General features: G+C 30.0%; 1 protein-coding gene across 1 annotated transcript; it reads left to right on the top strand.

Moving 5' to 3' along the window:
- The first annotated feature begins 19,285 nt into the window (after window positions 1-19,285).
- LOC127802254 (uncharacterized) lies at window positions 19,286-20,599 on the top strand. The gene has a single exon (XM_052337998.1). It carries the CDS (start codon window positions 19,286-19,288, stop codon window positions 20,597-20,599), a length of 1,314 nt encoding a protein of 437 aa, XP_052193958.1.
- The last annotated feature ends 6,907 nt before the right edge of the window (window positions 20,600-27,506 follow it).

Below are 27,506 nucleotides of genomic sequence, written 5' to 3'. Positions count from 1 at the left end.
TTAATTTTGTAAAATTTTGTTATAATTATAACCCCCGTTTTGATTTTAAATTGGTTTAATTGAATAATTATGTGTAATATATATATAATATATTATAATAAACATGTAAATATAATATATATTATAACATAATACATATACTCAATGGAGTGCATGCATGGAGCATTTATATAATGTATAAGTATATAATATACTATATAATATATCATATAAATATATACATAATATATAATTTAATAACACTCAATTGCTTGTTTGTAGGCATGAAGAAGGTGGACTTGGAGACTCAAATTGGACTGAAGAATGAAGAATTAAAACCCATGAAGAATTAAAGCCCATGAAAAATTAAAGCCCATGAAGAATTAAGGCCCAACTTGAGCAACCCATGGAAAATATCATTTGGAGAAGGCCCAAGTATTATTTTTAATCCTAATGAAGATCAAAAACCCAATTGTAGAATTTTAGTTTTTTATTTTTAAATATTTGTTTTGTGAGTGCTTTATTAGATGTGTTTTTTAGTTAAAATCCATTTAACTATTAGGTGTGTATTATAGCTAAAATCCATTTAACTTTATCAGTGCTTTATTAGGTGTGTATTTTAGCTAAAATCCATTTAACTTTAGGTGTGTATTATAACTAAAATCCATTTAACTTTAAGTGTGTGAGTACCCATTAGATATAATTATGTTTAGTTGAATAATTGAAATTGTGTAGTTTGTATTGCATCTTGCGCGCTATAAATAGCTCACTTGATTGCATTTGTAAGGGTGATTATTATTCTTGAATCAAAGCTTAGTTATTTTCTTAGAATTCTCTCTTTGAGAATTGCTTTTGTTCTTTCTTATTTTCTCTATTGTTTTCTCTTGCGATCTTACTTACTTTCTTTCTTTCTTTCTTTCTTTCTTTCTTTCTTCTTTTAAATTCTTATGTCATTTATTGTTACTTTATTATCCAGCCCCTAAATGGCCGGTTAATTTCTGCATTTAAATTTCTGTAATTTTAATTCTTGTCTTTTAATTATCCACCGCCTAAATGGCCGGTTAGTTTCTCCTATTTTAATTCCTGTCATTTAAATTATGTTATTTAAATTACGTCATTTAAATTTCTGTCAATTAACTTTCAAATGGAGATGAGTAGCTAAATCTAATCTTGGGTTAAGGCAAGGACAGTGTCCAACGCCAATGATTCACAAAGAAAGCCACGCTGTAAATGAGTAACATTAATTTAAATTTCAATATGAGTGTGTCTTAATTATTGAGAAATCACTAGGTTTGGATTGGAGCGTAAGCCTAACTTAGAGCTTTCATGTCATGCATGAGAGTTACTAGAATTGGAAACGCTATCATACCCAAACCCGGATGATTAATTTAGTTATTTTGTGTATTAATTGCAATTGGATTTATGATGGTTGCTTAAATTAGAATCCCGCATATCATGTATGGGGATTACTTAAACTAGAACTATCATCATCTCTAATTGTATTTAATAACAAACTCTCATATCTAAAATTAAATTAATGTTACTAATCTTGTCTGCTAAAATTTGGGAATCAACGGGTTGGCGCTGAAATTGTCTTAACTCAAGTGCTATCTAATTTCACATCATCACATTAAAGTGTATATTTCAACTTCTGTCTTGCTTTATTTCCTAGTATTCGTTATCTAAAAAATCATAAAAAAATCTTGTTACCAATTCATCAAAATGCGTGTGTGTGTGTGTGACATTCTTTTTCTTTTGCCATAAATAAATTTCTCAGTGGACGACCTGAACTCATGTAAAAAATATAAATTTAAATTTGGACTACAATTGCACTCGTACACTGACGAGTATAAACCTCTTACCAAAATAAAGAAAAAAATATAAAAGTTTTATTGTGTTTTAATTGTAGGGTGAGAGTGCAGCCAAATTTTGGCGCTGTTGCTGGGGGGAGATTGAGGCAAAAATAAAAAGAAAAAAATTATAAATTAAAAAAAATAAAAATTATGTGTCTTCTAATGCATTTGACCATCCCGATTCCAGTGAGGGGAGGTTTTCTTTTAACTAGACTCAGAGGAAGAATTCTTATTTGTCGGACTACGACCCAGATCTTTTCACTAATTACCCCAGTTCCTATGACCATTGGAATTATTCTTGGAACGATGACTATTTGTTCCAATCTCATGAACCTTTCTCTCCAGTATCTCACCAATTCGAGTTAGAACAAGGGGTTACATCTGATACTTATCAACCTCAGGATGAAAATTTTTTAGAGGACACCCTTCAAGAGTTTATGCAAGGTCAAATGAGTTTTAATGCACAAGTGGCTGAATTTCAAGAACAAACCACTAGGGCCATAGGTGACATTTTAGAACAATTGATTGAGCTTACATAGACCTCGAGCGTGAGTAAGCCCGGCGAGTTTCCAAGCCAACTCAATCAAAATTTTGAATGGGGTTAAATCGTTATTCAATGCACCCATAGGTTAAGAGTTGGTCCAATTTACATCCATCCCTAGGAATGATAAGCCAAATGAGAGACTTGATGAACCTAGGATGGTACAAGCAATCATAGAAGAAAAATTGGACCAAAATGATGTGAGAAAAGAAGAAACCTGGAGGAAGAAAAGGATAAAATCCGAGAGCCAAAATGTGAAGATGTCATAGGTCTATCTATATTTAAACCTAAATTTTTATCTTTTAGGCTAGTCTATATTATTGGGGATTAAATTACAACCAGACATGTGTGAGGTGTTTGTGCGAATTAATATGCCATACTCTGATGTAATAAAACCAACAGCTCCGGATGATATATTTTCAAAATATGTATGTGCATTCATGAGAAAAATCAATTTACATAATTTTGAAAATAATTTTAAAAGTGGTGTAATGAATGGGAGTTATTATACAATTAGGTGGGCAACCACTCATTTGATCCTTAACTGGAAGAAAAGAAAAAAAAACTCTAAAAAAAATATAAAATAAAAATATATAATAAAAAAATTATTTATTTTAAATAAATAAATAAATATACATATATATACCAAAAAAAAGATAGAGGGAGACAAAATTGACGTTGGTGGTAGCCATTTTTCTTGGGCAATGCAATCACACTACCCCATAAAAAAAAGGCACATTGCCAAATGTTGAAAAAGGATGCGCCAAGCGTTGAAAAAAAAGGCACACTGCCAAATGTTGAAAAATGAGATGTTAGAAGACACCAAGTCTGACGGTGTAATTTTGGCATGTTTTGAGCTGAGTGTAGAATAGTGATGCCCATTGCTCTATAAGAGACTTTATATCTGTATAAGGCAAGCCACACTTCTTTAAGCTCAGTCTTCTCTCCTTTGTGTTATTCTCCGATCAGGTACTCTCATCCCTTTTGTAAAATTCATAGTTCTTTACTTTCTTCTTATTATAGTTTTCTTAAAAAAAAAAATGGATCTTTATCTCTCAAAAATTCGCAAGTATTAACCATCTCTCCCGCAAAATGATTTGAAAAAAATTTATGCTGCTAGATATGAAAAACTTAGGTTGTTGACGTGTAATAACATCCCTGAAGATATTCGTTGGCTGATCGAAGCAAAAGTTCGATTAGCTGGCCAAACTTCACCTAGTTTTAAGCACTTTCTAGGTTTGGGAAAGAGTAGTTTTACGAAGAAACGAAGAGCGAAAAGAGTGAATGGTTGTTACAAGTGTGCTCATTGGACCTGTAACACATGATGCAAATCTGTGGGGTTCACGTCTGTAAATCGAGAAGATAAAATTATTTTCATAAAGGATGGACTGAGTAAGGAGTCATTGGATAATATTCGATTCACTCTTGAGACGCATCCATGTAGAATAGTGTAAAGAGAACTTCTTGCTTTATGGACCCAGTTCATAAGTGACCACCAACGCTATAGTTTTGGGAATCTGACTAAAAACGACCATGTTTGCCAATTTATAAGAAAATTGGATGGGAAGCCTATCCCCACTTCATAGAAAGTGTTTAAGCCATTTCTGGACATAAAACTAGAGGAAGATGTGAGCCACAATCACAACTACTTGTAAATACGCATGATTTTTGTTTGTGTTTATTTCTTATTGAATTCCTATATAGCTACTTTTGATCACCAAACTTCTTTCCAGGGCATACAAAAGGAACAAACATGGAAGGCCAGTTAGTTCGTCGAATTAATACCATATGTATACTTTGTGGCTCTCAACTTGGGAGTGATATTTGTTACACACTTGCAGCAAGCGAACTAGGCAAAAAATTAGGAGAGAAAAAAATTAATTTGGTATATGGATGGGGAAGTCGTGGATTAAATGGTTATGTTTCACAAGCTGCACATCTTGAAAAATCATTTGTGGTAGGTGTAATGCCAATCTCTTTGGCTGAACCACATATTTCGGGATTATATGCGGTCAACTTATAGAAACGACTTCTATGTCTGAGTGCATGGCTTGTAAGATTTATCAGTCAAATGCCTTCATTGCTTTACTAGGAGGTTTTGGAACACTTGAAGAAATCTTTTGTATAATCTCTTGGGCCAAGAGTAATCTCCATACTAAACCCATTAGACTTTTAAATGTTAACCATTTTTTCGATGGGTTACTCTCTTTTCTTGAACAGGCTGTGGACCAAGAGTTCATTTCTGTTTCAGCAAAAAATATTCTCATTTCAGCATCTACCATTAAGGAATTGCTAGAGAAATTACACGCTTATGTTCCACAACACGATCCTTATGAGCCTCGGATAGACTGGTCTAAGGTAATCAGTAACAAGCGCCAAAGGGGTCTGATTAATTTAGATTTATCATTATGAGGAGTGCTCTTTGTTAAGATGGCTGAGTAAGGAGTACTTTTTGTACTCTTGAGACGCATTTAGTTATTGTACAACTTGTAGGATTTTTCTTGGTTGTGTTCCTAAAAAAAAAATTAATTAATTAATTAAAAAAAACTGTGGAATGTTGTTAGGCAAGCCTATGATAAGATGGCTGAGTAAGGAGTACTTTTTGTACTCTTGAGACTCATTTTATTTATCTTATAACTTGCATGAAATTTTTATTTTGGTGTGAAAATATAAATATATATCTATATGATATGCTCATTTGTTTGTTTAAGTTTTAGCAGTTCACAGTAAATCTATGGACTTGTGGAGTTACAGGTATTCCTAACAACTCTGTTTTATTACTACAATTCAGGTTGGGGGGTGTAAGGTCTAATTATGAATTATTTGGTTCATGTTTAACTGTGAGTTTGCTATTGATTGCTTGTAGTTTTGTGGGAATTGATTATCTTTATCTGCTCTTATTAAAAAAAAAAATTGTGTGTTTTAAATAACACTATTCCTAAAACTTTGGAGTTATGCACTGATAGTCGGTTAAGTTTGCAATACGAAACATGAATGCATTGATTTCTTATTTGAAAACAAATATGCATTAGAACAAGTAATTTGCATTCATCGGGTATTCAAAATTTAAAAATTTGTTATCGATCATAAAGTCGAAGGTAACAGTAATTAGCTGATTAGTACACTGTATTATCTCTCAACAGAAGTGGAGACTATTACCTAAGTGAGTGTTTGAGCCTAATAACCATTAATTCTGAGTGAAATAACACTTACTCTAAATATGCTTTATTGTTTATCTCATCTTTTCAATAGTTTCAAAACATCAATTCGCTTTGAATGTCTAGTATGATAGCGGATGAATTTGATTGGTTTCAAACTTCGAATTAGATATCTAAGTAACATCGTTTTGTAGAAGCATGATAGGGGGATCAATTTCATTCATTTTGGACCTATTATTTTTTTTTCTTTCTTTAAATCAATCTCCATTGCTAGCCCATTTGAGCCATTTGTAGTACAATTCCTTTTGTTACCCTCGTTTAACCCATAACCATATGAATTTTGTCCAACTTAGTGTGTTTTTTTTTTTTTTTTTTTGGAATTAGTCTATCTAGTTATTTTCATATTTAAAAAAAAAAGAAGAAAAAAAAAGTAAAAAAAAAAAAAGAAAATTCTCTGAGCTATTCAGCACAATTGTTTCAAAATAAACACTGAAGAAAAAAAAAGAAAAAAAAATTCTCGACACACCCTTTGCACATTCTACCTTTTCTTTGACAACCTGTATTAACCTCATAGCCCCATTACAACCTGGTCTGGTCCATTTTGATGTTATAAATCACGTGATCTCAGAATTCGAGTTTGGAGTAAGGAATTATGTTTAAATTCAGAAGTTATTCATTTAGGGCATTATTCCATTTATGAAGCTATGTCAATTTCCCTATTCTTTCTTGAAAATACGTTCCTTGTATTTGGGATGACACCGAGTTTTGAACTTGTTCTGCATTTACTCTTATAACGGTGCACCTCCTTGTGTGTAAACCTAAGGAATCCTTTTTATTAGAGAGAAAATCCATAGTAAGGTTTGAAGTCAAAACTTCGAGGGAGTAAGTCTGTGTGTTGGTTATCCTAATTGTCATTCCTGAGATTGTATGACCTTTAACCAAAAAATTTGATTTAGAATGTTAAATTATTTATTCAATTTTATGCATTTCGGTTTTGAATTTGAAATTTTTACATTTATAAAGGTATTGTGAATAAAGCTTGGCAAGTGTATAGTCTGATTGCTAAGGGACTAGCAATATTTAAGTTAGGGGGTATAATTAGTGGTTAATTTTGTAAACTTTTGTTATAATTATAACCCCCATTTTGATTTTAAATTGGTTTAATTAAATAGTTATGTGTAATCTATATAATGTATAAGTATATAATATACTATATAATATATCATATAAATATATACATAATATATAATTTAATAACACTCAATTGCTTGTTTGTAGGCATGAAGAAGGTGGGCTTGGAGACTCAAATTGGATTGAAGAATGAAGAATTAAAACTCATGAAGAATTAAAATCCATGAAGAATTAAGGCCTAACTTGAGCAACTCATGGAAGATATCATTTGGAAAAGGCCCAATTATTATTTTTAATCCTAATGAAGATTAAAAACTCAGTTGTAGAAATTTATTTTTTATTTTTAAATATTTATTTTGTGAGTGCTTTATTAGGTGTGTTTTTTAGTTAAAATCCATTTAACTATTAGATGTGTATTATAGCTAAAATCCATTTAACTTTATGAGTGCTTTATTAGGTGTGTATTTTAGCTAAAATCCATTTAACTTTAGGTGTGTATTATAACTAAAATCCATTTAACTTTAGTTGAATAATTGAAATTGTGTGGTTTGTATTGTATCTTGCGGGCTATAAATAGCTCACTTGATTGCATTTGTAAGGGTGATTATTATTCTTGAATCAAAACTTAGTTATTTTCTTAGAATTCTCTCATTGAGAATTGCTTTTGTTCTTTCTTATTTTTTCTATTGTTTTCTTTTGTGATCTTACTTATTTTATTTTTTTCTTCTTTTAAATTCTTATGTCATTTATTGTTACTTTATTATCCACCGCCTAAATGGCCAATTAATTTCTGCTTTTAAATTTCTGTAATTTTAATTCTTGTCTTTTAATTATCTACCGCCTAAATAGCTGGTTAGTTTCTCTTATTTTAATTCTTGTCATTTAAATTCTGTTATTTAAATTACGTCATTTAAATTCCTATCAATTAACTTTCAAATGGAGATGAGTAGTTAAATCTAATCTTAGGTTAAGGCAAGAACAGTGTCTAACGCCAATAATTTCCAAAGAAAATCGCGCTTTAAATGAGTAACATTAATTTAAATTTCAGTATGAGTGTGTCTTAATTATTGAGAAATCACTAGGTTTGAATTGGAGCGTAAGCCTAATTTAGAACTTTCATATCACGCATGAGAGTTATTAGAACTGGAAACGCTATCATACCCAAACCCAGATGATTAATTTAGTTATTTTGTGTATTAATTGCAATTAGATTTATGATGGTTGCTTAAATTAGAATCTCGCATATCATGTATAGGGATTGCTTAAACTAGAACTATCATCATCTCTAATTTTATTTAATAACAAACCCTCACATTTGAAATTAAATTAATGTTACTAACCTTGTCTGCTAAAATTTGGGAATCAACAGGTTGGCGCTGAAATTATCTTAACTCAAGTGCTATCTAATTTCATATCCTCACATTAAGTGTATATTTCAACTTCTGTCTTGCTTTATTTCCTAGTATCCGTTATCTAAAAAATCATAAAAAAAACTTGTTATCAATTCATCCAAATGCGTGTGCGTGTGTGTGACATTCTTTTTCTTTTACTATAAATAAATCTCTTAGTGGACAACCTGGACTCATCTAGAAAATATAAATTTAAATTTGGACTACAACTGCACTCGTACACTGACGAGTATAAACCTCTCACCAAAATTAAGAAAAAAAATATAAAAATTTTAATATGTTTTTATTGTGTTTTAATTGCAGGGTGAGAATGCAGGCAGCTTTCATGTTCTTGACTAGGGGACCACTGCCCCTGTTATCACTTTGGAAGAGGTTCTTTAAAGACCATAAGAAGTTATTTTCAATTTATGTGCATGCACTTCTAGGATATGAGCTCAATGTATCCGATACATCTCCTTTCTATGGATGCCAGATCCCTAGTTAGAATGTTCAGTGGGGGACGGTATCACTGGCAAATGCAGAAAGGTAGCTTCTGGCCAATGCTCTACTTGATTTCTCCAATGAGCGGTTTGTTCCTCTCTCAGGGAGCTGCATCTCTATTTACTACTTCCCTACCATCTATAGATACCTCACTAAATCTGACCACAACTTTGTTAACTTGTATAATGATCCATCCTGATATAGGCGTGGCCGATACAATCAAAGGATGTAACCTGATATTACTCTCCCTGACTGGCAAAAAGGGTCCCAGTGGTTTGAAGTTAATCCAACTCTAGCTATTGTCATAGTCTCAGATACCAAGTATTATAACCTCTTTAGGAAGTATTGTAGGTCTACTTGCTACCTGGATGAGCACTACATTCCAACCTTCTTGTACAAGTTCTTCGGATCCTCCATTGCAAATTGGACTGTGACTCTTGTCAATTGGTCATTGGGGGGGCCCACACCTGACAACATTTACAAAGAGTTTTATACAGTCTATAAGGAACAATGAGACTCTCTGTTGGTATAATTTGGTGAAACAATCCAACTGTTACTTGTTTTCCAGGAAGTTTGCTCCAAGCACATTGGAGCCCTTACTCATCCTTAACTCCAAGAAGGAGAGGCCAGCAACAACATGGCTGTAGCAACCCAAACGATGGAAAAAGCCTTCATAAGTATGCAAAAATAATAATAATAATAATAATAATAATAATAATAATAATAATAATAATAATAATAATAATAATAATATGCATATTCTTTCTAATTAGGGATATAAATGTCATGTCAAGCCGCAAAAATAAAATATTGATGTTCTAATCGTGAACGTAGGCGTTACGTTGAATTGCTAAACCAAAAAATGGATATTATTTCTAGTTGCGGATGTAGGCATTACGTTGAACGGCCAAAACAAAATATGGAGTTCTTTCTATTTGCGGACGTACGTAGGCATTATGTCGAACTGCAAAAATAAAATTTGAATATTCTTTCTAATTGCGGGCGTAGGTGTTATGCCAAGAATTCTAGCAAGCATATACACACAAAAATGGGGAGTCGCGATATTATGGAAAAAAAACAAAAGACTCGTTGCCCTGTACATAGCCCAGCAACGAGGAAAAAATAACAAGTCCATATTGTCCTACACATAGCCTGGCAATGAAGGAAAACAAGCACGTTGTCTCGCTAGTAGCCTGACAATGAGGTAAAAATAAAAGTCCCGTTATCTTGCTCGTAACCCGGCAATAAGGAAGACAACAAACTCACTGCCCCGCACAAGGCCCGATAACGAAGAGAAATTACAAAGCCTATTGCCTGTGTATAGCCCAACAACAAGGGAAAAATGAATTCGTTAACCTGCTTATAGCTCGATAATAAGGGAAAAAGAAAAGGTCTATTGTTCTCGCATAGCCCGACAATGAGGAGAAAATAAAACTGTTGCCCTGTAAGTAGTTTGGCAACGTGAAAGTATAAGACCGTTGTCCCGTGAGTAGCCTAATAGCAACGAGGCATAATCAGTGTACTCTTCCCTTTGCCTTATAGCCAAAGGCAAGAGTGGGGAGCAATTGTTGTGTCATAGGTAAAAGCCCATTAAAAGGCCCCAAAAGAAAAGGCCTAGAATATCTTTTTGGGCTAAAAGGCATAAATTTCCCATATGTGAGGAGGTCCCGCACAAAGCGCGCAAACACGATAGGTCTGACATTTAAAAATCGTTTTGAATATTTCAAGAAAATGATAGATAATTATCCATAGTGAATTCTAATTCTAAAATGATTATGAAATATTTAGATAAGCATCATCTATAAGAAATTTCATCCTCGAAAAGGGCAAGATAAATGTCATCCATAAGAGATAGACACCATCCATCAGGATAAACATTATCTACAAGAATCCTAATTTTGTTACATTTTATATCACTTCATATTTTTCTATAAATAAGCAGACAATCATTTCTGAAAGGGTAGGACGTCTCTGATACTAATTTCAATATAGTTTCTTTCATCATATTTGGTGTCTAACTTGAGCGTCAGAGTGTTTGCTTGGGGACCTCCCCACGCCCTTTGACTGTTTTCATATTTTTGTAGGCTTAGGTGGCTTAAAGATGATGTTTCCATTCAAAAAATTTATTATTGTATCCATGCAACAATAACTCTTAAGCTGATTTCCAAGCATTCCAAAGCTCTCAAAGCTTCATCGTCAATCCATCAAAGAGCCACAAGGCAAAAAGAGAAAGACATTTCAAGTCTACAAAATTTCTCCATCAAAGGTTACAAATTTATATATTTATATTTTATTACCTTGAATATTTGTACTTAATTTTTCTATTTATTTCTCTCTCACACAGGCCTTACATTAATATTGTATTAAATTGTTATCAAGCCTTGTAATTATTTTGAGAGATTATGTATCTAAGAGATTTATCTCTTAGAATTTATTTTCTGTATAATCTCTTGTATTTACCTGTTTTGTATAGCTAGAGGGCTTCACTACAAAAAAATCAGCATTTAGCGGTAGTTTTTTTTGCATTTAGCGGCGGTTAAGTTTTTAACCGCCGCTAAGTCAGCCGTCGCGGAGCGTTTAGCGGCGATTTTTTGCAACCACTAGAATAACTGCCGCTAATTTTAAATTTTGCGACGGTTTTAAAAATCGTTGCTAAATAAGTGATTTAGCGGCGGTTTTGAAACCGCCGCTAAAATTAAAATTTTTTTTTTAATTTTTTTAAAATTTTATTTTTAAAAATTAAAAAAAAATATTTTAGCGGCGGTTTCAAAACCGCAGCTAAAATTAATAAAAAAAAATTAATTTTTTAATTTTAGTGGCGGTTTCAAAACCGTCGCTAAAATAAAAAATTTAATTTTTTAAAAACCTGCGCGGGCCAGCCCAGCCTGCGCCTGGCCGCTCGACCCGCGCCTGCTGCCCTCGCCCAACCCTTGCACGCCACGTGGCCATCTGTGCGCGCGCCACGTGGCGATGCTGGAAATTAAATCCAGCACCTTCCCCCCCTCTCCCAAGTTTCGAACCTAGAACCTTTACTGTGCACGTGCGCGCGCGAACCACTTGATTTACTAAACACCCCTTGTCATATGTGGATATATATATATTATATACATTAGAAAAATTATATATTATATATTTTAAAAACAAATATATAAAAGAATAATAGAATAAATTAAAAATAGATTTTTAATTTATTAAAAATAGATTTTTAATAAATTAAAAATCTATATTAAAATTTTATAATTCTGAAAATAAGTTTCTAACAACTAATTTTATATTTATTAAAATAAGTTTATTTAAATTTAGAATTATATTTTAGAATTATATTTATAAATAGATTTTTAACATTTAATAAGTTTATTTATAAATAAATTTCAGAATTATATTTATTAAAATTTCAGAATTATATTTTATATTTTTTAATATATATTAAAAACATTTATTAATTGATTATTTTTTAAAAGAATAATAGAATAAATTAAAAATAAATTAATTGAGTTAAATTAAATAAATTATCAAAAAAATATTAAATTAGATTTTTTTAAATTAGATTTTTAATGAATTTTGCTATTAATTTAAATGCAATTTTAAATTTATTTTTAATATTTTATATTTAATTTTATTAATTTAATTTTTAATTATTTTCTTAAGCTAAATTTAATTTTTTAATGAAAATAATGAATTTTAATATTTAAGATTTTTATTTAATTTTAATTATATGATAATTATAAATATAAATTAAAACTCTTAAATATGAGTAAGAATAAGTTTTTTCAATAATAACAAAATTTTAAAAAAATTAATTTTGATTTCTTCCATAGTCTTAAAAATGTGATATCTTAAATATTAATTAGCATTGAAAAACCGTAGCATTTGACAACCTTAAATAATTTTTTATGAATTTTTTAAGATATCACATTTTCAAAACTATGATATAATTGTTAAAGTAATTAATAATTAATTAATCACTACCTTTGATTTAATGCAAGTTTTTTAGGAAAAAAATTCACCATCGATTGACACTTGGCAAAATACTTTATTTGACTATCATATTTTAATATTATATAAATATATATAGAATAAAGATATAAAAATAATATTTTAAATAAATGAATAATTTTCTATAACTTAATTAATAGTTTAAGTTGGCTATTAATATTTCTCATAAAACTCATGCAAATTTAATACAAAACAATTAACATTGAAAAACGCGTATATTTAAAATTTATTATTAATTTTACCATAATTAGTACATATTATTTCAAAACAATTGAAAGATTTAAATTATTAATGCAAATTACAAAATGTAAATTATTAATGCGATAAGTAGTAAACGCAAATCATTAATGCAAGTTTTGGGGAAAAATTTTATTACTATTTATTATTTCAAAGCAATTGAAAATTTTAAATTATTAATACAAATTACAAAATATAAATTATTAATACAATAAGTATTAATTCCAAATCATTGATTAATGCAAGTTTTTGGAGGAAATTTCTTTTTTCAATACTATCCTACTTTTATATATATAAAGATGCAAATTACAAAATGTAAATTATTAATGCAACAAGTACTAAATGTAAATCATTAATGCAAGTTTTGGGGGAAAATTTTATTACTACTTATTACTTCAAAACAATTGAAAATTTTAAATTATTAATGCAAATTACAAAATGTAAATTATTAATACAATAAGTATTAATTGCAAATCATTAATTAATGCAAGTTTTAGGAGGAAATTTCTTTTTTCAATACTATCCTACTTTTATATATATAAAGATGCAAATTACAAAATATAAATTATTAATGCAATAAGTACTAAATGCAAATAATTAATGCAAGTTTTTGGAGAAAATTTTATTACTACTTATTACTTCAAAGCAATTGAAAATTTTAAATTATTAATGCGAATTACAAAATGTAAATTATTAATATAATAAGTATTAATTGCAAATCAATAATTAATGCAAGTTTTAGGAGGAAATTTCTTTTTTCAAGACTATCCTACTTTTATATATATAAAGATGCAAATTACAAAATATAAATTATTAATGCAATAAGTACTAAATGCAAACCATTAATGCAAGTTTTTGGAGAAAATTTTATTACTACTTATTACTTCAAAGAAATTGAAAATTTTAAATTATTAATGCAAATTACAAAATATAAATTATTAATATAATAAGTATTAATTGCAAATCAATAATTAATGCAATTTTTAGGAAGAAATTTCTTTTTTCAAGACTATCCTACTTTTATATATATAAAGATGTAAATTATAAAATATAAATTATTAATGTAATAAGTACTAAATGCAAATCATTAATGCAAGTTTTAGGAGAAAATTTTATTACTAATTATTACTTCAAAGCAATTGAAAATTTTAAATTATTAATGCAAATTACAAAATGTAATTATTAATACAATAAGTATTAATTGCAAATCATTAATTAATGAAAGTTTTAGGAGGAAATTTCTTTTTTCAAGACTATCCTACTTTTATATATATAAAGATTTTGTAATTAATTTAAATTAAATTTTTAATTTCTTTTTAAGATTTTTAATTTCTTTTTATTAATTTAATTCAATTTAATTTTAATTTTAAATTATTTAATTATTTTTAAATTTAGCGGCGATGAAAAACTGCCGCTAAATTAAAATTTTTAATGAATTTTGCGACGTTTTTTAAAAACCGTTGTTAAATTAAATTATTTAATGAATTTATAATTTAATTTTAATTATAAATTATTTAATTATTTTTTAATTTAGCGGCGGTTTCAAAAATCGCCGCAAATATTAATTTAATTTTAATTATAAATTATTTAATTATTTTTGAATTTAGCGGTGATTTTTGAGAAACCACCGCTAAATTTAATTTTTTAATGAATTTTGCGGCGGTTTCGAAAACCGCCGCAAATATTAATTTAATTTTAATTATAAATTATTTAATTATTTTTTAATTTAGCGGCGGTTTTTCAAAAACCTCCGCTAAATTTAATTTTTTAATGAATTTTGCTGCGGTTTCGAAAATCACCGCAAATATTAATTTAATTTTAAATTTTAAATTATTTAATTATTTTTAATTTAGCGACGGTTTCTCAAAAACCGCTGCTAAATTTAATTTTATTTTTTAATTATTTAATTATTTTCCAAATTTAGCGACAATTTTTTAAAAATCGCTGCAAAATTAAATGTTTTAATGAATTTTGCGACGATTTTTCAAAACCGCTGCAAAATGTTAAAAAAACCGCCGCTAAAATAGTATTTTGCGGCGGTTTACAAACCGTCGTAAAATTTCAGTTTTTGCGACGGTTTTAAAAACCGTCGCAAAAAAACTGCCGCTAAAAATCATTTTTTTTGTAGTGCTACATTGATTATAAGATGTTATATTGCCTAGCTAGTTTGTTAGAGGGCCTATATTGCTTGTAGGAGGATTGGGATTCGTAACTTGTTGCTAGAGGGTCTATCCAGAGAGATAAGAGAATTATAGTGGATTTATTTGAAAATCTTTAGTCATGAGCTAAAGTAGTGGATTAGGCTTGGTTTAGCCAAACCACTATATATTGCTTGTGTCCCTCTTACATTTTATTTTGGTTGTGCTTCTTTATTTTCTTGTTTAGTTTTCAAAACCTTCCAAAAAGTTTTAAATTTGTCAATCAACCAATTCACTCCCCTCTTGGTGTGTGGTGCTATTGCTATACAATTATAACAGCCTCATCAGGGAGTAATGAATTGGCTGTTAAATTCGTTAGTGATCCAACAAGTTGTAACTACTTCAAATCTAACTTTAGTTGAATAAAATCTTTTGAAAACTAGAAGAGCGACCAATGTCTGCGAGTATTCAAAATACCTCAAAATTTTTTATGAATAATTTGTTGATGATTGCATCATCCTATGAAAGAATTACTCCTTCAAGACTTGATTGAAGAAGGATATTAGTGAAGTAGGATTGATTTGAAGCTTGTTCCCTTTGTGTATAACTTCTTCAAGAGGTGGTCCAAAGTACTAGTTGGCTTGTTAATTTTGTCTAATAATGAATAACATTGATTACTCATTTTGTATTCTTAGGATCTCTAGAAGGATTAACCCTCCTTGTTGTTCTTTTTGTTTCTTTTGTTGTTCAACCACCACATGTTTGTAGCTTCCTTAATGCAAGAGGTATTAAATTTGCTTCTTTAGTTCAATGTAATCATTGGTATGATGTTCGTTCATGAGATGAAATTTATAGTATTTGTTTATGTTTTTTGTCCAAAAGCATTCTATATTATAGGTAACCTAATCTCCACAAACACTTGCAACAGAGGTCTACTGAGGAGGGTAAATTCTATCGATTAATATTTTTTCTTATAACCTTGAAATTTCCCTTTCTATAGTCCTCTCTCCTTTGGCTTTTGGGTTTGTCTTCTTTCTTCTTTTGCCTCCTAGAATTAGCACTCTTTTTTAGATTAGTCTTTAGCATGAATGTATCTTTGGGATTGCACATATAAAATAGTTAAGGTCTCTAGAGTAGTTTTTAATGGAAAGAAACCAAACCTGATATCCTTCAATTCATTAGAGATGGGTACAATTTCTATAATATTATCAAGCTTATTAGCTTCAGATGCTGCAACATAAAATCTATACATGCATTGCTTAAATGTTTCTTCAGGCTTGGATTTGACTTGAAGTAAATAGGAACTAGACTTCGGCGGATAATGGTTTCCTTAAAATCTTTTAATAAATAGGTTTTCTAATTGCTTGAATAACTTGATACTCCCTTTGACTAGAGTATACTATTCTCGAGCCCATATTCATAGTGTTTGCTCGAAAACCCTATCAAAGCATGACATCTAATGCTCATTTCCCTTCCATCTTGTCTTGATAAAGATGTATATGCTCATTTGGATCTTTGATACTAGAATATTATTCAAGTGAGGATATTTGAAATGATCAAGAATAGGTTCGTTAAGTACCTAGTTTGAAAAATAAGCCAAAATGAGCTAAGTAAACATTTATGTTTCCCTAAAGCCTCTATTCCAAAGAATGTATCATGTCTCAAATTTCTCTCTTTTAGACTTCAACTTCAAGAACAACTTCACTTGTCATGACAATCGCACTCTTCTTATCTCGAATCTTTGTGACACTGATCTTTGTGTTAGTAATTTTGATTCATTCTCCTCTAATTGGGAGATCTTTCTCTTTAAGAAGGTGAATTGTTAGGTGGCATATTTCCTCTAATGCATCCATTAGTATTTCTTCAATTGTTGTTTCCGTTAGTTTGGCATCCTTAGGTATTTTTTTGATGGTTGTTTCCACAACTCACTACAAGAAAAATCAGTTTTAATGACGAGTTTTGTGACGGGGATGCTCCCGTCACTAAAGTGGTTTAGTGACGGTCAGAGATTACCGTCACAATTTTGTGACGGGATATCTATTTCCGTCTCAAATCAGCGACGGGAGCGAGATGTCCCGTCGCAGAACTGCGACGGGACTGACACGTCCCGTCGCAATCTCACCTTTAAAAATCCCCCCCCCCCTCCTTCCCCTTCCCTACTCTCCACACTTAACGCCCCCCTCCCATTCTCTCACTGTCTCGCCCCCCTCCCTCCCATTCTCTCACTGTCTCAACCCCCCCCCCCATTCTCTCACTATCTGATTTTCATCTTCTTCACATTCCTTGGTTCTTATTCTTCTTCAATTAATTTCGGTGCTCTCAAGTAAGTATTTTATGTTTTTTTATTTTGTTTTAGTTTTAATTATATTCTGTTAGTTTAATTATAATTTATTTGTGTTAATTTAGTTGTAATTATTTTATTTTTATGTTAGTTTAGTTGTAGTTATTTTATTTTTGTGTTAGTTTAGTTATTTTATTTTTGTGTTAGTTTAGTTGTAGTTATTTTATTTTTATATTAATTAGTTTAGTTTTAGTTTAATTGTTTATATTATTTGTAATGCTTAAAAATTAAAATGTAAATAACTATAATTAAACTACAACTAATTAATTATTTAGTTATTTTGATATGTTATTGGACTAGCAAACCCGTGCATGTGTAAATAATGTTTATTTTTTTATTTTTAAGTTTAGATATATTTTTAATGAAAAATATTGTAATTTTAAATAAAATACATAAAAAATTATATACTAAAAATAAATTTACTATTTAAGAAAGCATATATTTTATTGTCATAAGAAAATATTTAAGTGTATACATTAAAAAATTAAAAAAATTCTATTAAAAATATAAAAGAATTCTATTTAAAATATAAAAAATAATAAATAATAAATAAAATTTTAATTAAAAATTTTAAAACTAACATATGAAATAAATTAGATAATTATTTTTAAAATTAAAAAGGTATAGATTAAGGTTATTATTTAAAATAAAACACTAAAATTGAAAAATAATATGAGAAATTAATTAGATAAATATTTAAATTAAAATATATAAGAAATGCAATATTAAAAATAAAATGCAATAAAAAAGTAAACACTAAAAATACACTACCGAATATATTTTCTTAAAAATTAAGGAATAAAAATACAAAATAAAATTTTACCATGAAAAATTATTAGTTTTTATAACAATAAATTTAACATTAATATTTTTAATAACTCAACGAAAATAAAATAAAAAATGTAACAAATCATAATTTGAATAATTGTTTAAGTAGTAAAGGAAATAAAAGTTTAAATTGCGTTAGTTTTATTTAATAGTTAATTTATTTTTGTGTTTAGTATGTATGTTGAGTTTAATGATTATTTTATTTAAATTAGTTTAGGTTTTATTTTAATTGTTTATATTATTTGTAATGTTTAGAAATTAAAATGTGAATTTTATTAATTGTTTATAAATTATTTCTCTAGTTATTTTGTTATGTAATTATATTAATAATATTTATTTTTTTTTTAATTTAAAACAGATTTTTAATTTAAAATATTGTAATTTTAAATAAAATACGTTAAAAATAAAATACTAAAAGTAAATACAATATTTATGAAAACATATATTTTGTTGCCATAAGATTAAGTATAGACATTAAAAATTAATTTTTTTTTTGTTTAAAACATTAAAAATAATAAATAAAAGTAAAATTAGAATATTTAAAATAATGTATGAAATAAATTAGATAATTATTTTAAAAATTAAAATGAATTTAAAAAGGTATACAATTTAATTTTTTATTTAAATTAAACACTAAAAATTAAAAATTACATGAGAAATAAATTAGATAAATATTTAAATTGAAATATTTATTTATTACAATATTAAAAATAAAATACTATTAATGAGTAATATAATTTGTTGTTATAAAATAAAATAAGTACACTAATGGATTTTAAATTTCAAAGTGAGACATTTATAGCTAACTTAGAAAATATATTAGATACATTATTTTAACCATATTGTTCTTAATTACTCAAATCAAAATAAAATAAAAAATGTAACAATTAAAAATTATAATAATTGTTTAAGTATTAAAGGAAATACAAATTTAAATAAGTATTTAAAAAAAATTCAATTCAAACATGTAGAGTTAAGTAAAAATATTAAAATTTATCTTAATTATTTATTATCTTAATTTATAAAAAAGATGCAAAATTTATCTCAATAAATTATTTATTATTATATTTATTTTTTGTTCATATTTATCAATTACTTATGACAGTATGAAATGATGAAATATAATTTGGTTAGTTTTCAGGATAAAATATCTATTAGGAATTGTGCTTGTTATACAATTTTTTTGAATTGAAAATGGAAGCTCCGTTGCATCGTCGATGGATTGATAATTGGTGTATGCCAAGAAGGGGTGAGATCACTCCTGAATTTTATGCTGGTGTTGATGAGTTTATTCAACTTGCATCTTCTCAAGAAAGTTTCATAAGGCTAGGAGTGTTGAAATGTCCTTGTATAAAATGTGAGTGTTTGAAGTTTAAACTAGTTAATGAGGTGAAAAGGGATCTTTGTAAGCATGGGTTTATGAAAGGGTATTATTATTGGACGAACCATGGGGAAGAAATGCCAATAATGCCTCAAAATGTTATTGTAAATGAATATTATAGACAAGATAATTTTAGAGATCAGTTTAATCCGTATGAGCAAATGGTAATGGATGCAGCAGGACCGTCACATGCGCCTGCTACAATGCAAGGAGCGTTTAGCGAAAGTGGTTATCAGTCGTACAATATTGAGGAACCACCTAATGAAAATGTAAAAGCATTTTATGAGATGTTATCTGCTGCACAATCCCCATTATACTCGGGTTGTGATGCAGAGAGTGAACTTTCTGCTGCAGTTAGGATGTTGAGCATTAAATCTTATTACAACATGCCTGAAGGTTGTTATAATGAAATCATGCAGTTTATGCAACATACAATGTCAACTGGTAATCGTGTGCCCGATGACTTTTATCATACTAAAAAGTTGGTTTCTAAGCTTGGACTTGGTTGTCAGAAGATTGATTGTTGTCCAAATAGTTGTATGTTATATTATAAGGATGATCAATTTGAGAGGAGTTATAAGTTTTGTAGTCATCCTCGTTTTAAGTCTGCAAGAAGTAGCACAGGAAAATTTAAAGAAATTCCTTTTAAGAGAATGTGGTATTTGCCTCTCATACCAAGATTGCAAAGAATCTATGCTTCAACCATTACTGTTTCGAACATGAGGTGGCACTATGAAAATCGGAGAGAGTTTGGGGTATTGTCTCACCCGTCTGACGGTGAAGCATGGAAATATTTTGATCGGACACATCCTGACTTCTCTGCTGATCCTAGAAATGTAAGGCTTGGTTTGTGTGTAGATGGGTTCACTCCATATGGTCAATCGGGTCGCCCGTACTCTTGTTGGCCAGTAATTGTGACTCTATATAATTTGCCTCCTGGATTATGTTTGAAAAGAGAGTTTATGTTTTTAACGGTTATTATTCCGGGTCCTTCAAATCCCAAAAGTAAGATAGACGTATTTTTACAGCCTTTAATTGATGAATTGAAATTGCTTTGGCACGAAGGAGTGTTGACTTATGACATATCTACAAAGCAAAATTTTATGATGAAAGCAGCTCTGTTGTGAACTGTCAATGATTTTCCTACATATGGAATGTTATCTGGTTGGATGACATCAGGTAGATTAGCATGCCCGTATTGTATGGAAAACACAAAAGCTTTTAATCTCAAGTACGGTGGGAAAACATCATATTTTGATTGTCACCGACAATTTTTGCCAATAGATGACCCTTTTCGAAGGAATACAACTGCATTTCGAAAAAATAAAATTGATAATTCTTATTCACCTCCTCGTTTAAGTGGAGAAAACGTATTTGGTAGAGTATGTAATGTCCCGTCTATTTTAGAACAACAAAATTGTGTTATGATCGGATATGGTATGCAACACAATTGGACAAAAAGAAGTATTTTTTGGGATTTGCCATATTGAAAAGATAATCTTATCCGACGCAATTTAGATGTCATGCACATCGAGAAGAATATTTTTGATAATATTTTCAATACAATCATGGATGTAAAAGGTAAAACTAAAGATAATAGCAAAGCTAGAATGGACCTGAAAGAATATTGCAGGTGGAAGGAGTTGGAATTAGTAGAACGCGGTGGGGGTAAATATGCTTTCACAAGAGAACAAAAGTTAAGTATTTTGAAATGGATAAAAGAACTTAAACTCCCTGACGGGTATGCATCTAGATTGGGCAGATGTGTTGATATGAAGAATGGAAAATTGTTTGGCTTGAAGAGTCATGATTGTCATGTTCTTATGGAGCGGTTACTTCCAACGGCATTTTCAGGATTACCAGATCGAATTTGGAGTCCAATAACTGAATTATGCCAGTTTTTCAAAGAAATATGCTCAACAATGTTAAGAACTGAACATTTGGAAGTTATGGAACAGAATATCCCAATCATTCTATGCAAAATAGAGCGTGTATTTTCGCCTGGATGGTTTAACTCAATGGAACATCTCCCGGTACATTTGGTTTACGAAGCAAAGGTCGGAGGGCCAATCCAATACAGATGGATGTATCCATTTGAACGGTAATAAATTTTATATTCATATAATTTATTGATTTTGTCGTATAGTTTATTATGTTCTTTTTCATAAATTAAGATAACTTTAAAATGATTTAGGTTTCTCAATACTTTAAAGAAGAAAGTTCGGAATAAGGCTCGCATAGAAGGATCTATTTGTGAGGCATATTTAATTGAGGAGACAGCCACATTTGGTTCATATTATTTTGAATCAAATATTCAATCAAGGAGGACGAGAGCCCCTCGAAATGATGATGGGGGAGAATCTTCGCATCCACAAATTTCTATCTTCAATTATCCAGGTCGTGCAGCTGGTCCAATGAAAAAAAGATGGTTGGATGTGAATGAGTTCCAAACAGCAAAGTTATATATATTGCTAAATACGCCAGAGGTCGAACCTTATATTGAGTAAGAACCCAAACTTAATTATATTAATATATTTATGACTTCATATTAATAATTTTGTTCATATTATGTTGATATATATATTTTAATGTTTCAGCATGTACACAAACATGTTACATGAATTATCGTCAGTAATTAGTGACGAAGAATTAAACAAACAAATTGAGGAGCATTTTTGTGTTTGGTTCCATAATCATGTAAGTTTGTAAAGTTTAAGATATTTCTTAATTTAATATTAATTATGTATACATAAATTGATGAAAATATTTGGTTAGGTGAATTTGAGTGGCGAAGTTATTGCAGACCCACTAATTCAGAGCATAGGGTGGGGGCCAACTCCCAACGTGAAATATTGGCCAATGTATTTCGTCAATGGATACAAATTTCATACTGTTGAATGGAGTCAGAGTAGGTCGACAGAAAATTATGGTGTTTGCGTGTCTTCGTCGGGAGGTGGAGCTTCACATATGAATTATTATGGAAAACTTATAGACATACTTGAGTTAGAATATGCAGGCTTACCAATAAAAAGAGTAATTTTGTTCAAATGTAAATGGTATGATCCAAGTCCACGAGGAACTAAAATTCATGATAAATATGAAATTGTAGACATTCGATCATCAAGAGGATATAGGAAATATGATCCATTCATATTTGCCCAACAAGCTGAACAAGTGTATTACGCGCCTTACCTTGATTATTGTCGTGAAAAAAATGGTTGGATGGTTGTAATTAAAACAAAGGCACGAGGTACAATAAATGCTCCTGAAGCTAATATGGAAGAGCCTTTTCAAGAGGATGAAATATTGCAACGGCCTGTAATTGATGTAAATATTGACCTTGGAGGCACTTTACAAGATGATAATGGGCTAGTAGAGGAAGTTGATGTCTCCAATATTATTGAGGAAGAAGAAAATGATATGTATGAAGAATCTGTTTCAGAAGAAAACGAGGAAGATATATTATCTGATGACAGAGATAGTGACCAGGAAGACATTGATGAATATATAGAAGAAGATGACTGATAGTTTTATGGTTTTTTTTTTTTTTTTGTGCATGCTAATTAATAACCTTTGTATTTTTAAAATATGAATATTTATAATTTGTGTACCTATACTTTTAGTATGATGACTTTGATGTTAATGTAATTTTTTTTTTCATATATATATATAATTATCGAAATAGATGTCAGAACATTCAACACCTTCGGGTAGGGCAAGAGGTAGAAGTAGAACATCTTATAAGACCACACATTTTCCAGATGCCAATTCTGGTTCGCAATATTCTTCTTCTGACTCCACACCTGTTGTTCAATCCACACAATTCAATCTCCAGTCACCACCCCCACCACCACCCTCACAACCTTTTGCTCCCATGCCTCATCAATTTCCATATCCTGGAACCACGATGCCTCCATGGGGTTATTATGGTGTTCCACCTACTTTCTACCCACCAGATGTTGTACCACCGAGTGGCCAATATGTTAGGGGAACTTCTCATATGCCAGACAGACATTCCCCATACACATTCATGCCGACACCGCAAGGACTCAATTCATCATCTGCTTCTGCACAAGACTCTGAGCCCATTCCAACTGACCCGGTTGGCATCAGTCGAGGAGACGGTCGAAAATACTTATCTTGCGATGAACAGTGTAATCAGTGAGTATCGTATTTATTATTTTAAACTTATTACTTGCAAATGAATATATATATATATATATTTTGTGTTTGACAGTTTTATCCCTGAGAGTGGCCCACCAAGCAAATTGGGAAAGATTTGGAGGGCACGATACACCGAACCGTGGATTCATTGGGATGAAGTGCCAGAAATAATACGAAGGATGTGGCTTGAAGAATTTAACGTAAGTTAATTTATAATTTTTTATTAATATAAGTTTGTATTTAAATTCTTATATATATATATATATATGTTTCTTAACTTAATGTAGAAGACGTATTTCTGGCAACCCGAGGAGAATGATCGCATATGGCTCACATGGAATAAGTCTGGTAGACGAAGTTTTAGGAGCCATTTGCATCGAATTAGAAATGGGGAAGACGAAGCAATGTGGATGGATCCCGACGTGCGTAAGGCACTTGATGCAAAGTGGGCAGAAGAAAGCAACAAAAAAATTGCCACACAAAATAAAAAAAAATCGTGCTTCTGAGACCGGTGGGTCGCTCCACACTGACGGGTCCATTCCATTCTCCTTGACTCGAAGAAGGCTGGTAATTACTTATGCTAAGTTATATATATTTTTTAATTTATTTAAATTATAAGTTTACTATATTATTTACTATATTATTTATTAATTTCTTATACAGGCAACTGAATTGAATCGTGAGCCCAATGAGTTTGAATTCTTCAGGAGAACCCACACTAGGAAAGATAATCAAGGAGAAGAAGTGTGGGTCGATGACAGATCTAGGGCCGTCGCTGTAAGTGTGTTTTATAAATTAAATTAAGATTTTTATTTTAAAATAATTTTTTAATTCATTTACATGAATATTTTAATTTTATAGGAAAAATATGAAAGATTGAGTGCGGAGGCATCTTCATCATCCGCAAGTACCGGAGAGTCCTCATCGCCTACAGTTAATGAACACGACATCTTCTATCAAGCTGTTAGTGGTCGGAATAGAAAGGGTCGAATATACGGACTGGGCTCCCAAGCTAATTTGTTATATCCATCTACCACCAATCGTTCTAGCCAATCATCTTCACATATGTTACCAGAGTTTGAACAAATGAAACTTAAAGTCACCCAATTAACTGATGAGTTGCTTGAATCCTGGGCTGAGAATCGGCAATTACGATAGTGGCAAGAACAAGTGACAGCGTGGCAGTCAGAAATGAATATAGTAATAAGTAGATTGACAAAATAATCTACTGCAGATGCTGGACCGTCGACTGTTCCAGGTGGATCTGACCCGGTAGCTGATCAAGATGAGAGTGATAATGATGAAGATGAAAATGCTAATAATAATGACGATTGATTGTAGTGGAATGTTGTAAACATTGAAGTAAACTTGGGTAATCTTAATATTAATATTAAATTTTAATTTTCTTTTTAATGTTAAATTTGTTATATTTTTAATGTGAATGTGGGTAATATTAATTTTATTTAATGTTATTTTTAATATTTTATTTAAATTTTTAAAAAAATTGTTGTTATTTTCAATTTTTTTATTCTTATAAAAGAAAATTTTAATTTTAATTTTAATTTTAATAAATATAAATTTTAATTTTATAAATTTAAAAATTAAAAATATATTTTTTGAAATTAAAAATATATTAATTTCATAAAAATATATTATTGATTTAAAATAATATTAATTTTCTTTTTAATGTTAAATTTCTTTTATTTTTAATGTGAATGTGAGTAATATTAATTTTATTTAATGTTATTTTTAATATTTTATTTAAATTTTTAAAAAAATTGTTGTTATTTTAAATTTTTTTATTCTTATAAAAGAAAATATTAATTTTAATTTTAATAAATATAAATTTTAATTTTATAAATTTAAAAATTAAAAATATATTTTTTGAAATTAAAAATATATTATTGATTTAAAATATTAATATTAATTTAATTTTTTTTTCAAATTTTTTTTATTTATATTAATTTTATAAAATATTAATTATTTATTTAATATTATTTTTTTTATATTTAAAAATATTTGCGACGGGTACTCCCGTCGCAGATCTGTGACGGGTAGTAACCCGTCACAGATTGTTCATTTTTATTTTTTTATTTTAAGAATTTTTGTGACGGGTAGAACCCGTCACAGATCTTTGACGGGGCAGTACTTCCCGTCACAGATCTGTGACGGCTTGTCCTGTCCATCACAGATTTGTGATAGACTGTTCCCCGTCACAGATCTGTGACGGGGAAATACTTCCCGTCACAGATCTGTGACGGGAGAAGTTCATCCCGTCACAGATCTGTGACGGGGAATACTTCCCCGTCACAGATCTGTGACGGGCAGAACTTCCCCGTCACAGATCTATGACGGGTAATACTGCCCCGTCACAGATCTGTGACGGGACACCCGTCACAAATCTGTGACGGAACTGCTATCCCGTCACAGATCTGCGACGGGTACCACTCATCCCGTCACTAAAATTCTGTCACGCCCTCTTTAGTGACAGATTTTACTCCGTCACTAAACCCCTCACAGAAAAATTTAGTGACAGATTTTGTGTTTTTAGTGATGGATTTTTCCGTCACTAAAACTGATTTTTCTTGTAGTGACTGCTACCTAATCAAGATTAGTTTAATTGCCACCTTTGGTATTAATATCTCCACATTGGTGATTCAAGAGGATTTAAACTTATCTTCTAATCTTATCTAGTTACATGCGTAAAGTGAATGGGCTCGCCATCTCCTTTTAGCTAATGTGCTACTCTACTTTGTGATTTATCTCAGAATTAGTTGGGTGCTCTTCAAATTAATGGAGAACCATTTGTTCCCATAAACAATGTTAAATTGATGATGCTAAGATCCAATCACCAATTGAATTTACATAATTTAAACGAGACTTGGAATATGAATGCTAATGAGCTGGACTTGAATTACACGTGTAAACAAAAACAACGATTACCTTGGGACTTGTCAAGATTTCCACTTTGATGGTCAAGTTAGTGAAAGGTTGGATAGAAATTTGAGAGTAATGAGATTTGGTATGAATGTTGTACCTTTGATTTTCCCCTTAAGGTGTTTTTATATCTTTTAGTTGATGATAGTGATAAGTACGGTTTGCCTCTCCCTTATAATAAAGGAGTAGTTGATTCCCTTTATTACATGAGTTTGGGATGAAATTGAATTGTAATTGCTAAGATGGTATTTGTTATCGTCATGCAAGATCATGGAGGTTAGGACATGTGTCTTTAAGAGACTTAAATTACCACACCTTATTCCTCCATAACTAAGTTTGAGTTTATCTTCTTCCTAAATGTTAGGGATTACCTTGAAGGGCTTGACTTGATAGATCTTCAAGGTCTTATTCTGTTAGGACTATAATTTAGGTGTTGGATGAATAACACTCACAATTATCCTATTTTGAATATACTTCAGTGAATGTTTTTTTTTATCTAAGTTGAGCTTACTTGTCCTATTTTATCTTGACTTCTTTTTGGATAAGACTTAATTGAAATCCTTATTTTATTTTGACTTAACTTTAGAAAATGAGGGTAGTTATAGTTAAAGTCAGATCCTTTGGATAACTTTGTATTGATTGGTGATGTGCCTGCTTTGTTTGTTAGTATTAGTGCCCTAATACTAGATTTAGATGACATCAAGTATGAGTGTTAGGCCTAATGATATAATTTTGCATGTTATCTAAATGATCATATCTTCATTCATAAGCTCTCTAATTATTTGTGAATGAGTCTCTAGGTATTCTGATGATCTTATTTTTAAGTTGTTAAGAATATGTGACAAAGATTTATAACACAAGATTTCTTAACATGATTCCTAGTCCTAAGATTTCTCAAAAGAAGACTATGATTAATCGATTATGAACTAGCAC

This window comes from Diospyros lotus, chromosome 1 (genome assembly GCF_014633365.1).
Source record: "Diospyros lotus cultivar Yz01 chromosome 1, ASM1463336v1, whole genome shotgun sequence".
NCBI classification, from domain to species: domain Eukaryota; kingdom Viridiplantae; phylum Streptophyta; class Magnoliopsida; order Ericales; family Ebenaceae; genus Diospyros; species Diospyros lotus.
This window is presented reverse-complemented; position numbering and strand designations above follow the sequence as displayed.